Source organism: Squalius cephalus, assembly GCF_949319135.1.
Source record: "Squalius cephalus genome assembly, chromosome: 23".
Lineage (NCBI taxonomy): Eukaryota > Metazoa > Chordata > Actinopteri > Cypriniformes > Leuciscidae > Squalius > Squalius cephalus.
In genome coordinates, this window is record NC_137144.1 from 15,608,024 (window position 1) to 15,624,855 (window position 16,832).

A 16,832-nucleotide genomic window follows, 5' to 3' on the forward strand; every position below is an offset into this window, starting at 1 on the left:
AAATGGAACGAGATGCTGCGTTGCCCTGCCATATTTCCTGCGTGCCTATGATCGACTGAAGCTGGCATTGTTTGATCAGGGCGCTATTTATATAGAGCTTCCTGGTCGTGATGGCTTCAAGACCCAATCAAACAGAAACGTTCCCATAGCGTTGCAATCTCCATTGCAGAATCTCATTCCCTTTACAGTCGTAACCTGAGTTTTTTGTGAGTTATCAGTAAATTGGTGTGCTTGCTAACGTGCTCATTATAGTGTACGACCATTCAGATAATTCAGAGGAAAACACAATTAAACACACCGAATATGAGACGGGTTCACTCCAGGACGAGCCATTATGACATCATTAACACGGCAAGAATACAAGTCAACATTTTGCTAACGGTCACGGAGCCACACCGCTCGAATAAGCTTCAGATTTGCTCGCATTGTTCTAAAACGCCTCTAAGTGCTGCAGCTTAGACGTGTTAAGCGGCGCAACTTGTGATAGATGATACGCCCTCCCTGTCTGTTTAAATAGCCCCGCTGACAATGAAATGTCTGATTCATCTTCAGCCTCTCCTCTCTCTCCCCAGGATCTCCTGTATACTCCAGTGCATGCGTTTTAGGGATGAAAGAGCTGCCAACCATGCATCGCGGAGATGGAGACTTGCTGGCTGTGCTGATCTGAAATTCAAAAGCTATGCTTTACAGGCTGTCAGAAAAGTGATGGAGTGAAAAGGGAGTCTATCATCAGGGGACCGATGCTGGACTCCACCAGCGCACCACACGATGCTATCAGCCTTCATTCTCATGCCAAGATCGCTCAGTTCAATTCTATAACCGAAAGCTTTATGCTGCAGTTATTGCCATGCAATGCAAGTCAATTGGCCTCATTTAACTGTAAGATGTTTTCATTAAGAAACACCACCAGTAACAAAAGCATATGAATAATGTAATGTTCTGCTACGGTAGTTTTGATAAGACAATTAGGATATTTGATATAGAGACATCCAGTGTCATATTCTGAGTAGGAGTTTAGCCCAGCAGGATCACATGAAGTCAAATTCAAGACAAAAACCAGAAAGGTCATATATGAGACAACACAAAGTCTTTAATGATTTGAAACCATGACTTTTTAACTATATATATATATATATATATATATATATATATATATGACGAACCTATGTGATTCACGTCATCACCATTTCAGTATGTCTCTATGAGTGTTAAATGTTGCTATATTTAGTCTGTCAAGTACATTGTTTAAGCGTTTTGTTTACATTTTATTTCTTCATCCCGTATAATTAGCTATGGACGTTTGCAACTCCACAATTCATATATTCAGTAACATCATGCAAGTTCAATTTCTTTGTTTACTGTTAGCGCTTGCTGAAGTGTAATAAATCACAAGGAGTCTAATGATTTTTTACAGACTGTTTATTGCTAATTTAAACGATAAAGCTCTGTGGTATTGTTTGTGCTTACCCGTTGATTTCTGCTCTGCTCATTCCGGTAGCGCGCGTAACCCGGAACGCGCTTATAATAGCAGCGGTCATACCATTTTTCACAACTGGGGGGAGGCAACCTAGGTGGGGATTGTGATGTTTGTTCTGTTTAATGTTTAATGTATGTTTGTAACGTTACTTTGCTTAAGCTGCACTAATTGTATTTATTTGATTGAGTAAGATGAGGTTGTTTTAATGTCATTGTTGTAATGGACATTATTGAAACAAAGGTTACCCTGTGCAAATGGTACTTCCCATTTCCGTTTGGCGGGAAGTTTGTGTATTTAACCAGAGTGTTCCTTTATTGAAGGGGGGTTGGTGGTTTGCTCTTTTACTAGAGTACAACATTATGGTCTATTGTTGATAGAGCAAATTTTCCTTTGTCTTTAATGTGCAGAGGTTATAGTGCTGCTTCATTAGCATTCATCATGTATTTTTGTATTTCACGGATTATCCTTGGATAATTAATAAAAGATCTATTTTCCACCGAAAACCATCTTGTCATGCCATACCTTTCTAACTCCTCTCTAACTCTCGGACTACAACACCTGGCTTTGGACAGTCAAAAAGGCAGTCCTTTGCGACAGCCTGACAGAACCTTTTTAGGTTCTATATAGAACCTTTTCTTATATGAGTGTTTATATCACACAAAAAAAAAGAAGAAGAAAAAAAGAAAACGGCAGTTTTGATGCCATTGGCTTTTCAGTTCAGACAAAATCTCCTCTGACTAATGAGTTCAGGTCATGATGACAATGACTGCGAACTGAAAGAACTACTCAAAAAACCAATACACAGCGAGAGCATTTCAAATGAACAGTTGGCTACAAAGATTACCATTACTGTGGCCACCTGAACTCCCCCAGCAGTTGCTAATTGATGGAAATAGCTTGAAAGAGGATGGAAGCCAGACTAAAACCATGGAGTGATTAACAAAGTGGAACACTGAGGGCTGTGGAAGGCTTGCGTGTCTTAACAAAGTGTTCTGCGTACGTTTTAAGTATTCTAAATAAATTAGTTTAAAACACTCCCCAGGAGTCCGTACAAGCAGACGTCTTGCAGTCACACTTTGCAGGGGCTTTTTGGAATGATTGGACTGTGGAAGCAAAGATTTTGGCTTCCTGCTGAGCCCAGAGGCCAGCCAGACTGACCTGGCATCAGGTCCAATCTCAGTCTGACTGTCATTACCGACTCTAAAGGAGACCCTCGTCCCCCGCCAGCCCTCCCTCTGACTACTGCTCCAATCTAGACAAGGATAATAGGTGTATAGGATGACAGGAAGGAATATAAACTGCCTAGATAAAGTATCCTTAGCTCTTAAGCAAGTTATTGGCAGTTGAAATTATGATGGCTGTAGGGTTTTTAATAAAAAATGTTGACCTAAAATATATGATATAGGATGTAAAGTCCTCAATTTCAGGTTGCAATAATTCTGTCAACTCAATATAAAAGATGTACTCAATGTTTTTATGGTCTTGGGCTTGCCACAGTTTCTAAGAAGATGGAATCAGATTTGAAGACTTATGCAACATTTTTACAGTACATTCATGCATTTGGCAGTCACTTTATACAATTTATACATCTATGGGAATAGTTTGAATAAAATTAAAACTAAATGTAATTGTTTTCTTCAATAATTACATGTATCTTGATTTTATAAAATATGGTTATTTTACTAAATAAAATACATTCATTTAATTAAATTTTGTAGTTATTTTTTTAATAAAATAATTAAATGGACATTTGTTAAAGCTTGTCTTTTATCTCTCTCAATTCACAACCTGAATTCTGGCCAATTATTTATTAAAATAATGGAATTGTATTATATTTGTATTATATTATATACATTTATGTTTTTTTTACTCTAATCATTCCAGACTGGTATGTGTTGTCTTATAGATGACCTTTCTTTTTTTGTCTTAAATTTGACTTCCTGTGGTCTTTTTTATGCCACAGTCTCTAAGAGATGGAATCCAATTTGGTAACATTGACTTGCATTCAACATTTTAAGTTTACATTTATGCATTTGGCAGTCACTTTTATTTCTTCCCTAAAAACCCAAGACTTACTTATTGCTTTGGCATGTAGGCTACTGTTTGAGCTAGGAATAAGTTTGAATAAAATAAAATGAAATTTTTTTTTTTTTTTTTTAAATAACTTTAAAAATAAATACATTTATTTTTTATTAAAAAATACATCTATTTTATAAAAACATTTATTTTAGAAAAAAAATCCAATCATGTACTTTTATTTTATAATTATTTTATAAATAAAATTAAATAAAAGGACATTTTTTAAGCTTGTTTTCAACATTTGCAATATCTTTTCTTTTTCTTCTTTTATATATATATATATGTTGTTGTTTTTTTATATATATACGAGATCCGATACCCTCGGATTATGCACTACGGACGGGGCCTACGCCAAATGACTTTGTATATTATCAGCTTGCTGAGCTGTCAATAAATGTACGATTTGTTGAAATAACTCTCCCGAGTCTTTCTGGTAGAACTTCAAAAGGAACCAGGTTCTATGGTCAGGTGACACTAAAAAAAAGCTTTTTGGCAGCAAACACACTAGATAGGTTTGGTGCACACAGGGGTACCCCAAAAAATTAAGCATACGATTAAATTTACTGCTGGGTATTTAATGTTGTGGGCCTATTTTTATTCTGAAGGTCCTGGACTTCTTGTTCAGATAAATGGCATCATGGATTCTATCAAATACCAACAGATAAAAAATAAAAACCTGACGACCTCTGCTAGAAATCTTATAATGGGCCATGGTTGGATCTTCCATCAGGACAATGATCCAAAACAAACATCAAGATCAACACAAAAATGGGTCACTGAGCACAAAATGAAGCTTCTGCCGTCCCAGTCCCCTGACCTGAATCCTATAGAAAACTGAAGAGGAGAGCGTATCAACATGGACCTGGGAATTTGAAGGATCTGGAGGGATTTTGTAAGGAGGAATGGTGTCTGATCTCTTGTTCTCCAAACTCATAAGGCATTGAAGAATTGTAAGGAGATTGCAAAAAGTATGCAAAAAGGGTGCAGAGTGTATCAGTAGTACTACAACATTACATCCAAAGCACCAAATGAGACCAAAATGGAGCCTCAATAAAAAAACAAAACAAAAAAAAAAAACATATATATATATATATATATATATATATATATATATATGAGCTTTAATAGCTTCAAATAGCTTGCATTCGTAGACTGTTTTACTTCTATAATATGACATATTTGAGTTAAACAGGATATTTAAAAGAAAAAAAATGTAAGGATTAATTTTTATCATCCTAAAGGAAGAGTGGGTTTATACTACGTTACTGTTAACCGAAATTGTGCTATTAGCAAGATTTTTAAAAAGTGGCATCAGCTAAAAAGGAAAGTGTTTATTTCATTCATTTTAACTGCCATTGAATTGTGCAAACTATTAGCAACATAAAAAATAAAAAAAGTGGCATCAGCTAAAAAGGAAAGTTGTTTCAGTGGTGAAGCAAGTTATTTGTTATGAAAGACAAAACAAAAAAATCTTAACATGCACTGTTGAATCATTCACAATAACACCAGAAATGTGTATTAGGAAAGTAAATATGGTCAGTTTGTATTTCGTGTTGACTTTATAACAGTCAGTTGATTAAATTATATTTTTAAAGCCATTGGATAATCAATTCTAAATTGAGCATAAACAGAACTAGCCTACAGAAAAAAATAAATGGAGAAATGTTGGAAAATGTGAGCTACGGTCTGAGGATGGAGCATTATAATATCAAACACCCAACAGTGCACTAAGTCTCAGTATGTAGGAAATGAAAAGGGTTTGGGCAGATGCCTCCTGTGGTTCTCTCTATCACTATGCTGGAGGTCACTGCTCTATTCCTTGGCACTTTGTGAGAAGCAAACCCATGCATTCTCCAATTATTTCCTTAAAAGCCCAGTTACTGTGGCAACCAGGCCAACATGTTTTGTTTGCCATGGCGGCAGGCCAACTCAAACCTTTAAGCTGTTCAAAGCTAGCTCACACATAATGGGTGACTGCTCTTGGGTTGAACCTGACACCTATACTGATATCGCACACAGAAAGAACTCTGAACTTAATGATAGCATTGGTTCATTTAGAAGTCCATTGATTGCTTAAAACTAAAGACATCTGTAAGGGTTGTCGATTAAAATGATTCAAATTCCAACTTGCCTTAGCTGTATTTAAAGATCTGTAGTTAGAAAGTTCTTGAATATTGAAAAATAATTGTCTGTTCTCTGAGCTAAAAGACACTGGTCATGAACATGTCTGAACTATTTCACAGTGTTCCTTATACTGAGACCCTTATGCAACATGGATCAATTTTATGAGGCAGAATTTTCTCGCTTTTTCTTTCCAAAGCATATAGAAGACAAAAGATGTCAGACTGAGATCTAGGGTGTCACATCATCACCTCTATCTAGCTATCTATCTATCCTCTTAATGAAACCAGTGGTTCCACAATGCTGGTCTGCTCAAGGATTGTCAGATTGGGAATATAGGCAGATGTGTCTTTTTTTAGGTTTCTTTACCACAATCAAGTCTATATGCTATCCACAAGATCATTTATAATAACAATTGATAGAAAATCAAATTGTAAAACCGAATAATTTTGATATCAGCATGCATCGTTTGTCTCCAAACTAGGTTACATGATTGTTATTCAGTTGCAAAGAAAGTCAGTAATTGACATTGATATTAATATGGCATTTCCTTAAGTAAATAAATGGAGTAGCAATTCAAACAGATGGTCCTTGGTTTGGCCTTAAGCTATTTAAGTGCACACGTACATGAAAGGATTTTTTTTTTCATATCAATGCTGATGCCAGATGAATACAGAGTATCACTGATGCACGTACATGGCAGAACACACGCATGCACTATGTGTCAAACACATAAGAAATACATTTATGTGTATGGTAATAATTACAAGTGCAATAAGGAAATACATTATATTCTTTAAAAAGTAATATTCTTCAAAATTACTCTTGTCTCTTTTCCATCTCATTGTGTTTGCACTGTACTGACTTATTGATATAAGCAATATGTGTTATAGGGTTGTCACGATATCATAAACATTTCAACCAATACCAAGTAATATCACAATACCATGTATTGTGTAGTTAATTCATGATTCAAATCTACAAAATGGTCCAAATTCTCATAAATACATAGTTGTAACTAATAACTTCGATTTTCATGTGAATTCTTTATTAATGAGAATTAACTGGCTTTGTTACTTATCAAATGAAATTAGTGTAAACAAAATCTATCTTATCACTGCAGAAGTGGCACAGATGCTGCATCTGGAGTGACATTTCGATGTATTTACACTGACAGTTTAATGCTGCTCAGAGGTGGTATCAAGGCATTTACACTGCAATTACAATTGAGATTATTAATTAACAATACTTTTACGAGATTAATATTTTGAAATAGAATATAGAAATATGAAATGTTGAAAAACATCAAATAATGGGCCTTCTTTTAAGTGGGAAACTAAAACCACCAGTAGGTGGCGGCAAGTCTTAATGACTGAGTCATTGAATCATTCATTCAAACAATTCATTTAAAACGGCTGACATTCATTCAGGAACGAAGCAAGTGACTGTCTTTATGAACAACTCATTGAATCAGTGACATGCCTGAATCATTCAAAAACACGGATTCATTCAGAAACTAAACACCCACTGTGTGTTTCTTAGAGAAGTACAACCGTTCTGCTTTGTTTAGAATAACTATTTTCATAGGAAAAAAATATTGTCTAAACTGTCATTTAATAATAACTTTTTGTTTATTGAACTGTTGTATAAAATCAGTCACATTTGCAATTGTGGTGATATTCGGAAAAACAGCACTCTTCAGGCCTGTTCACACCGGGACGAATTTCGTGCGCGATATTCGTCGACGTTTAACGCCTCGTGACTAAACAAAGGGCGCCAATGTAAGTGTGCACACCGACGCGAAAAACGCCACGCGTAAAAGCGTCATTTTTTTAAAAACGCCTCGGGTTCGTTTTTTTGGTTTGAACTATTGCGTCAAAAACTATCCGACCAATGAGATTGGCGCTTTTGCTCACGTGTCTGGAGCTTCTAAAGTTACAGTAAAACACAACTTGGGGGCCCTCAAACACAAAACAGTCTTGCCGAGCACACATACGGCGAAGAATATATACGCCAAGCGTCTACACTGCCGGGAAGAAATAAGACGAGGAAGATGCAAGGCAATATGAATGTAGAGCTGTTGGTGTCGGAACATAAAGAACTATATGACAAACGCGACAGCGACTACAAAAATCTTGATAAAAGAGAACTGTTATGGAGTGGTATTGCACCTTGTGTACCGGGGTATTTCTGTTTTACATTAAGCGCCATCTAATGTCAGGGAATGAATTTGCATGTTCACTCGGCTCATCGTCAGCGAAAATCGCTTGGGTGTGAACACAAAAAACGCGTTGAAAAACGCTGGCGAATAACGCGCGCCGATATTCGTCCCGGTGTGTACGGCCCTTTCCTCGTGTCATATTGCTAAACTATGTTTAGACTATCATGTTATAACCTAAATGAGCTATAAAGCAAGTCACATTTTAATTACGATTGAAATGATTGCTAAGAAATGTGTGCGAATGCCACTGTTGATGAATTGAATTCCATTCATCATGATTCTAGAAACAAACCACCTGTTACAGAAGTGGTCAAATGAGCATGAATTGAGAGAATAAATTCTTATATAAAGATCTTATGATGTTGAATAGAGATGTTTGAGCTTCTAATTTAAAAAATCTTTTCATACCCTTTCATCTGATAAACCACAGGGCAATCAATGACGTGCAACGTTTCATTGCAAAATGAGCTGGAATCAGATGCACTTTTGAAGGATTACACTCAATAAGGTGCAACATTTACTGCACAGGGGACAGCAAAAAGCCAGTGGCACTCAAAAAGACTCACTTGTAATGTTTTTGCAGCCATTCAGTGTTCAAATGAACGTTTCGAATAGTTGTACTGCCGCAAATACAACATTACTTATGAACGTAAGTAGTGGCATCAGTGACATCGCCAGTATTTTTAAGCTTTGGTATTGCGATACTACCGTGGTACAGGTATACCGTGCAAGTGCAACCCTGATATGTTATATGGCACTCTAAAAATATTACATTTAAGAGAAAAAGAACACCTGTTAAAACATATTAACAATTTCTCATTTTGCATATTCAACAAGGCAGTGTGTATACTTTTATGGTAAGATATTGCTTAAATTATATTTTTTTTAAGTAAATCTTAGAAACTCTGTGGAGAAAGAGGCATTACCATCCCATACGTTTATGTTTTTTTATGTTGTATTTTATGTTATTTAGTTCAAGTTTACTGCATTATTTTAGTGTATGATGGTTCAGTTTGTGTAACTGAAAAATATTTAAAAATTTTTTTTAAAAACTGCTTTTGAAAAGTAAAAATTCTTAATTGTATATTTAACAAGGCAGTAGCCTATGTATACTTTTACGGTAAGATATTTCTGAAATTATATTTTTGTTAGTAAATCTTAGAAACCACCTTATTCCCATCCCACAATTCCCTATACACAAATTTAAGTTTTATGTTGCATTTGTGTTAAGTTTACTGCATTATTTTAGTGTCTGATGGTGTTTGATGTTTGTGTATGTTGGTCTGTCTTCTTTATGTTACTATAGTTGCTGTAGAGGCCAATTTTCATTGACGTATCATCATGTGGCCTTCCATTGTTCCACCTGTACAATGATCAGTAGTAGCCTACATTTCACAGTAACAAACATTTTTTAATACTCAAATAGGTTGGTATTAATATTATATGATTTAATGACGTATATGGGCTACAGTTATGAAAAATAAATAAATAACGCGTAATAGGCAACCCAAAAGTCATCAAGATGTAACATCATCACTATCTGCGGTTATATTTACGGTAAAGTTCTGGCAACCACAACTGCATGTTTTTCTTATGAGCCTAACAATTTATCGTAAAATTAGCACTTTTTTTCAGCATTCAGTTAATTCTGCCAAGTTGACCGTTAGAGTACTGCTTACCTTCGCCGAAGAAATGCGCTTGAATCCAGAAGAGCAGAAAAAAGCCCAGCGCCGCTCCCGCGAGCGCCCACGCCACACGAAGATGCTGCATCTTTCTGAAGATCTGACGCGTTCACAACAGCACATCCATCCCGACTCAACACGCAATAAACATTCCCTTATTCTCAGGAAGAACAGGCTGATCGGTAAGGACACTTTCCATGCGGAAAAGCCTATGTTGGTACGTGTGGAACCGCTCGCGCGACAGGTTTCTATTCGGAGAGATTAAAGTTCAATACGAGTTTCAACGCGGCATCTGACACTTCGTGTCCCATTAACCGCAGCATAGTCTCTCTCTCAATTCTCGTCCCGAAATATTTAACAGGCAATTCGTCGCATGTCTTCACACATCCACGCACGAGCCTCGAACTAAACATAAACAACTTTCGCCCACGGAATTCCGTTAAAGTCCAGGAAAAGACCTCAATATGTCCAGCATCACGCGAGAGGTCTCTAGACTACTGCATTGTTCTGTTGACTTCCCAGCAGAAATTGTGCGGACGCGCGTGCATCCCAAGAAAGCGCGCGGTGCTGCCCGTCTGAGCGTCTCCTATTTAACTGAGGCTGCGGGTCTGCACGCGAGTTTCATCTTGGTTGAAAAAAATCGACGTCATCACTGTTAAATCTGTCAATCTCCGGGCGATTCCACTTATGAGATCGAGAGAGACATACCTGGCTACAGTAGGCCCCCAGTTATACTCTAAACTGCATAAGTACAGTTTGTAGCCTACTTTTTGCTATATTCTTTCTCATTTTTTATTTTCACCTGACAGGAATACATAAGTTAAGGCGTCTTCAATCTTCAATCAAAAAGTCACATTTATTATGCTGTTTAAAAAGGAGAGTTTCCATTAATATTAATACATTATGAAATAGTTTATTTTAATTACTTTCTATTGTGGTTGCCATAACTTTACTGTATAAAGTGATGATATAACAAGCATTTTGGTGACTGCATATTTTATTTTCTAACTTCACAGTTTCTGTAAGATAATCACACAAACATTAACACACCAGGACCATATATAGATAGATAGATAGATAGATAGATAGATAGATAGATAGATAGATAGATAGATAGATAGATAGATAGATAGATTTTGACAGTAAAAAATTGTATTAAAATGTTTTAATTTACATGACTTGCATGGTAGGCTACTTCATAATTTACATATACAGGTCAAAATTCGTTTCTTTCATTTCCCATCTGCTAAATGATATGTTAAATATCATGTTGATGTTCAGATTTATATGTAAATATCAAGCTGTCATTTAGGAGATGCTTTTACCCGAAGCCATTTACAGTACAGGCTATATTTATAACAGTGACAGTAATCCCCCTGGATCAACATGAGGTTCGGTACACACACAATCTAAATTAACATTCAAATTTAATGCATGCATATGCATTTCAGGAGGGAGACTTGCTTTCTCATGGTTTATTAGTTTTAGTTATTTCCTTAATCTTCCCTAAAAATGCTTCTTCATCCCGTGATGAATAGCTCTTTTCTTTGTCTCTTGATGATATAATTAATAATGATCTATTTTAATGCATATATTCAGATTTAAAAGTAATCCATTTTCTCTGCTGTTAATGTCACTTTTCATATTACCCCCAAGTACAGCTGTCCACACATGACATCCCATCATATTCTCATATTGTTTTCACGTACTCCGGCTTCAGAGGAAGAATGGCAATCAATCAGCGGGGACCCAATTAAATATGTTCAGAATACCGCAGCACTGCAAAGTCAAGCTGCTACTGAAATATCCTGCCCTATAATAACATGTTCCTCCTGTGTTGCCAATATATCTCCTACAGATCTAGCATTTTCTCCCGCTCTATCTCTCAATTTCCATCTCGTCTAAGGGGAATATCTATATTTGACGCTGCAGTGTTTGTTAGCGGTACTGTATGAAAAAATGTGCTGGGACAATAGACCTGGTTCCAATTTATTAAGCCGGCTTTCATTTATTTACTCTTTACATTTGTTTTCCATAGTAATTGCAACGTCTCAGAGGAGACACCGGAAAGCAATATTGGTGTGATATATAAACAATATCAGCCAGATGCTGATAAAAAAATCACACCAAGCTAATTCCAGCTATAAAATCTGCGAATGACGACTACCCATAGAAAGTGTGAATATTTATTTCTCAACTGTTTTCGTCATGTATTTAGCAGCTATTATGGTGAAAATAAACAGTGTGCGAATTGTTGAAATTCCAATTTTCAATTCATGGACTTAATCTCTCAGATCAATGCAGGGACAAGCCACTGTTTGCCCTTTTTTATCTAAATCCTTTTCTTGGATTTGGAATCAGAAATCAATTTGTTCAGAGAACTTAAACAGATAGCTATAAGAACATCAGCACCAAACTTTAGATTTGAAATGATAAAGATTACTTAGGCTATACTAAACATTTATCTCATGCTAATGAGAGCATTAGAAGCATCCCCGCATATGAAAACTCTGTCAAGCTCCATAATGACAAAAAGCACCATAAAAGTATAATAAAAGTGATAGATTTATGTGAAGAGACGGAAATTTAAGTCCATATTCAATGACATTCTTCCCCTGCAGTGAGCTGTTAACCGGATCGGTGAATCAGTTGAACTTGAGATCCAATATAAAAATAGTCTGAATGAAATTCAGGGTATTTTAAGAACAGCATGTGCTAATGTGCTTTGGAGGCAGGGTAAATATAAAGAGGGGAAACATACAAACATATTAATGCATCTTGACTTACACAATCTTCTTGTCTGAGAGCCAAGGGCGCTCTCACCTGCACCGTAATGTTATGCAGCATTCCTGTCAGTGTTATCACTGCAACACTCTGGGGGAGCAAAGCACAGACCACCGCTTGACTGCTGAATGTCCCTAAAGCGCACTTTCCACTTCACAATACGCCTGACGACATGGTGTGTCTTGTTATAATCAATATCTTTGTCATTGTCAGGATTAGTCACAGGGCCACCGTCTTCACTGACCCTGGGAACTTGCTACCTGAATGAAAGTCTAGAGGACACACATCAAGTGAGCAAAGCAATGATTCTTTAAAAGTGATAGATTGATCTGCAAAATACTTCTCATTTAAAGAGATAGTTGAGCCAAAAATCCGGTCATCATTTACCCTAATGTCGTTCCAAACCTGTATAGCTTTCTTTATTCTGTGTAAGATATCTTGAAAAAAATTTGACAATGGGGACCAGTGGAGTTGTTTTGGACCCCATTGAGTTTCATTGTATGGACAAAAGCAGTTTCCATTCTTCAAAATGACTTTTTGTTACTCAAAAGTTATGTAGTACAATGATGTTCGGTCTATAATGTGACATTTTTGCATGTCATGAACAAATTCTTAAATTTTTAACAAAAGTGCATTTTGGAAAAAGCTATCCAGATCTCATAAGAAAACATAGCTATTTTACAATTCAGAATGAGATTCATGTCTAATCATTGAAAAAAAACAAATGTACATCAATAATGGTTGCAAAATAATCAAAAGGAATGTTCCCTAAATGTTAAGAAAAAAAGGTTTTAAAACATAAAAAAAACTGGATGTTTTTAACATTCAGAAATAAGAAATTTTCATAACTTAATTGGAACGTTAGCTAGCCGTTCTTAGAACATACTGTATTATTGTTAGCTGGGATAGAACTTGAATATATGATAGTTTAATGATGCTTTTGTCATTTTTGAAGCTTGACAGCTCCAGTCATCATCATTCACTTTCTCTATATTAAAGTGGCCAGAATATTCTTCAATCATATGGATTCAGAACAACATGAGGAGTGTGTAAATAATGACAGAATTTCATTTCTGGATGAACTAGACCTTTAATGCAAGACGAAAGAGCATCCTATCAGAATGCCAATGAATAGGTGAAATGACTCATATCTCTCAAAATCAAACTAATTTCAATACTGATGAGCAGATGAAGACTTTCTGCTCTGACAGGTGTTCGAACCACAGGATCATGGCTTCTACGGTGTGAAACCTTCATTTCAATTCAGCATAATTCGATTTTAACTAAATAAAATACAAGAAACCTGAAGAGGAGAAGAAATTGATACACTTTCCACCACCAGAAATTCCACCACCAACCAAAGTCTAAACTGCACAGCGCATCCTTATTACAGTTTGGGTTATGCAATCCAATTTGGATGAATCCCATTAAATGTGACATCCGCCTTCACAATATACATTCCAGTAAATCTGCTGCATTTTAGCAATGTTTATCCCCCGGTTTCAAGATACGTTGATCCATATGGCATTTAAATCTCCGACTCTTGTTTAGCTAATGTGGAACCATATATATTTAAAGCTACATTGTGAAATTGTAACTGCATCTTTTGATATGAGCGATGAGTGATGCGTTTCTGCTGTCAGAGGTAATCAGATTGGATTAAGCCTCGGAGTTTTACTCCCAGACAGTCCGAAAAAGAAAAGCTGATAGTAGAGATCCCAATCAAAGAGAGGTGGGAAACTGTGACAAGTCCAGATACGCTGAGTGATAAGAAGGAAGGGCTCTTCTTCTCTCGCCTGCCCGCAAAGACTTTTGTAATCAATCTATACACAGACTAATTTGGGCCGGTCTTCACATTGTGTTTCAAAAAGAGGAAAAGTGAGAAATGGTCTCACTTACAGGCCAGTGTAAAGCTGTAGAGTCATGGGTCCTGCAGTGCACTACATTTCATTCCTCTGTCATATACATGTATGGCTTAAAATATTAAACTCAATTTGTATGGTTGAAACATATTACATTGAAATTTTATTGCGATAATATTTAACTCATGCAGTTTAACTATTCATGGTGTCATGGTGTTAAATTAAATTGTCAATCCTTTTTTTCAAATATTCCTGTATTTATTATAAATGATTATTCCGTGCAAATCGTCGTTTTTTAAAATTCATGTGCCCTCATAATCTTTAATCAAAACAACTTCCCTCCCTCTTGCAACGACATCTCTTCTCTTCTCTGATGGCGTGTTTATTGGCATGAGGGCGGGACAATCTGTCACTCACTTGAGATCGACCAATAGCAAACCACAACCATCCAATCAATTCCCAATGGACAAAATCAAGTCCCACCCCACATTTTTCTTCTTCCTCGTATACATCGCAATGCAAAGAAATCGCAACTTCTGTTTGATGCCGACTTTAAGACTTGTGATTTAAGGATTAATTAAACATTTTAAATGTGTTCAATACTGTTTGAATAATTGTTGCCATTAGAGCCATGTTTCAGAGCGTTTTGCACTAATTTCTGAAACAATTATCACAATTAACTTCAAGTTGACACCCTCATGCAAACTATCAATCCTACTCTATTTGTCTATTTCTAAGGCAAATGGGGGGGGGGGGGGGGGGTTCAAAAAGTGCATGAGGATGGAAAGCAGATCATTCTCTAGTTCTGAAGGGTTTTCCATGCAGGGCAGGCCAGTATTATTAAGGACAGTATTGATTTGACTGAACTAACATTTTGTCCATTGACAGTGATGCACCCTTGTTGCTAGTGTTTATGAAATGGATAGCATGTGTGAAATTAATTATTGACAGATTCAGATATGCAGTCCACAGCGGCGTAAATGTTGATAGTAAGCAGTTTTTGACAAACGTTTTGGATAAATCATTCAGACAAGGTGTAGTGTGGGCAAGCAACCGAGCTTAAAAAGGCTTTCATGTGAATGATGCAGGGGTAGATGATCAAGTTGTAATGCTAAATTCACTTGGCTGGTCAAAACAGACAACTTCTGTGACCACATTTCTAAAGTGCTACATCATTCGGCACAGTGAAACACTGCAGATTTCATAACATTATCACTATGCAGGGATTTAAAGGAAACCCTTCAGTCAGATGATTCTATGAGCAATGACTGAAAGAGACTGAAAAAGAGATTGCTTATTAAAATCTAATATCTTGTAAAGGATCAGTAAAATGAAATACAGATTTGACTAAAATATTGTTTAGGCCAGAGATGTAATCACGAGAAGGCATTCCACCGAGGATAACTCTTTGTAAACTGTTGGCGGCATTACCACCGCATTGAGAGAGAGGAGAAAAAAGTTAATGTGCTTGTAAAAGATGGGCCACTTTATGAATTTTACTGCCCACAGGTCAGATGGGAATACATTCATTCTATATTCAGTGCAGAATTTATACCAGTTTCCCGTCGTTGCTATGCAAAGCACACAAGAACATTTTCAAGGCAAATCATAAAGCATCTGCCCTTCAGTAGATGGAGAAAAAATTCTGAAAAGGTGTGTATGTATGTGTGTGTCTGTCCTTTAATACTTCTCTCAGGACATGCCATTTTTTAATTATTTTTCTATATAAAGGTCAGTGACATGATGCTCATTTTTGGTCTGAATCTAGTCATTTAAAAACTTTAACTCTTTCCACCCGCGTTTTATAAAAAATAAAACAATGTTGCCAGCGAGCCCATAGAATATTTTCTTGTTTTAGTATGTAAACACTCAATGGATTTATGAATGTCAGTGAAGCGACGTAACTGACGTTGGTAGGTCACGTGATAAGGGCAACATGGCGAAAATAGTACGTTCAGATTACATTCATACTATACTAGAACATACTTCTTATTCAAAATAAGTATGTATGTATGTAGTCTTTGCAGACTACTGGATGTAGTCTTTGACAAAAATGCGATTTTCTCAGCTTTTTGCTCAAAATGTTACTTTTTTATGAAACTTGATGTTGAAAAGACAGGAAATGATGGCATAGAGAGGACAGGAAATGATGGCATAGAGAGGACAGGAAATGATGGCATAGAGAGGACAGGAAATGACAGGAAATGATGGCATAGAGAGGACAGGAAATGACAGGAAATTATGGCATAGAGAGGACAGGAAATGATGGCATAGAGAGGACAGGAAATGACAGGAAATGATGGCATAGAGAGGACAGGAAATGATGGCATAAAGAGGACAGGAAATGATGGCATAAAGAGGACAGGAAATGATGGCATAGAGAGGACAGGAAATGACAGGAAATGATGGCATAGAGAGGACAGGAAATGACAGGAAATGATGGCATAGAGAGGACAGGAAATGCTAGGAAATGATGGCATAGAGAGGACAGGAAATGACAGGAAATGATGGCATAGAGAGGACAGGAAATGACAGGAAATGATGGCATAGAGAGGACAGGAAATGATAGCATAGAGAGGACATGAAATGACAGGAAATGATGGCAT

The 16,832-nt window shown here is 36.5% G+C and overlaps 1 protein-coding gene across 2 annotated transcripts in view; it reads right to left on the reverse strand.

Moving 5' to 3' along the window:
- Window positions 1-16,832, reverse strand: part of tafa5b (TAFA chemokine like family member 5b) — a 46,777-nt gene that overhangs the window by 23,018 nt on the left and 6,927 nt on the right. Inside the window, exon 1 of one of the 2 annotated variants that reach the window (XM_079858552.1) lies at window positions 9,578-9,748. The exons of the other annotated variant lie outside the window; for it this stretch is intronic. Within the exon in view, the coding sequence (XP_079714678.1) occupies window positions 9,578-9,668 (91 nt within the window). The 5' untranslated portion in view covers window positions 9,669-9,748. Of the gene's footprint in view, window positions 1-9,577; window positions 9,749-16,832 lie in introns of those variants that run through there. 2 annotated transcript variants of the gene reach the window in all.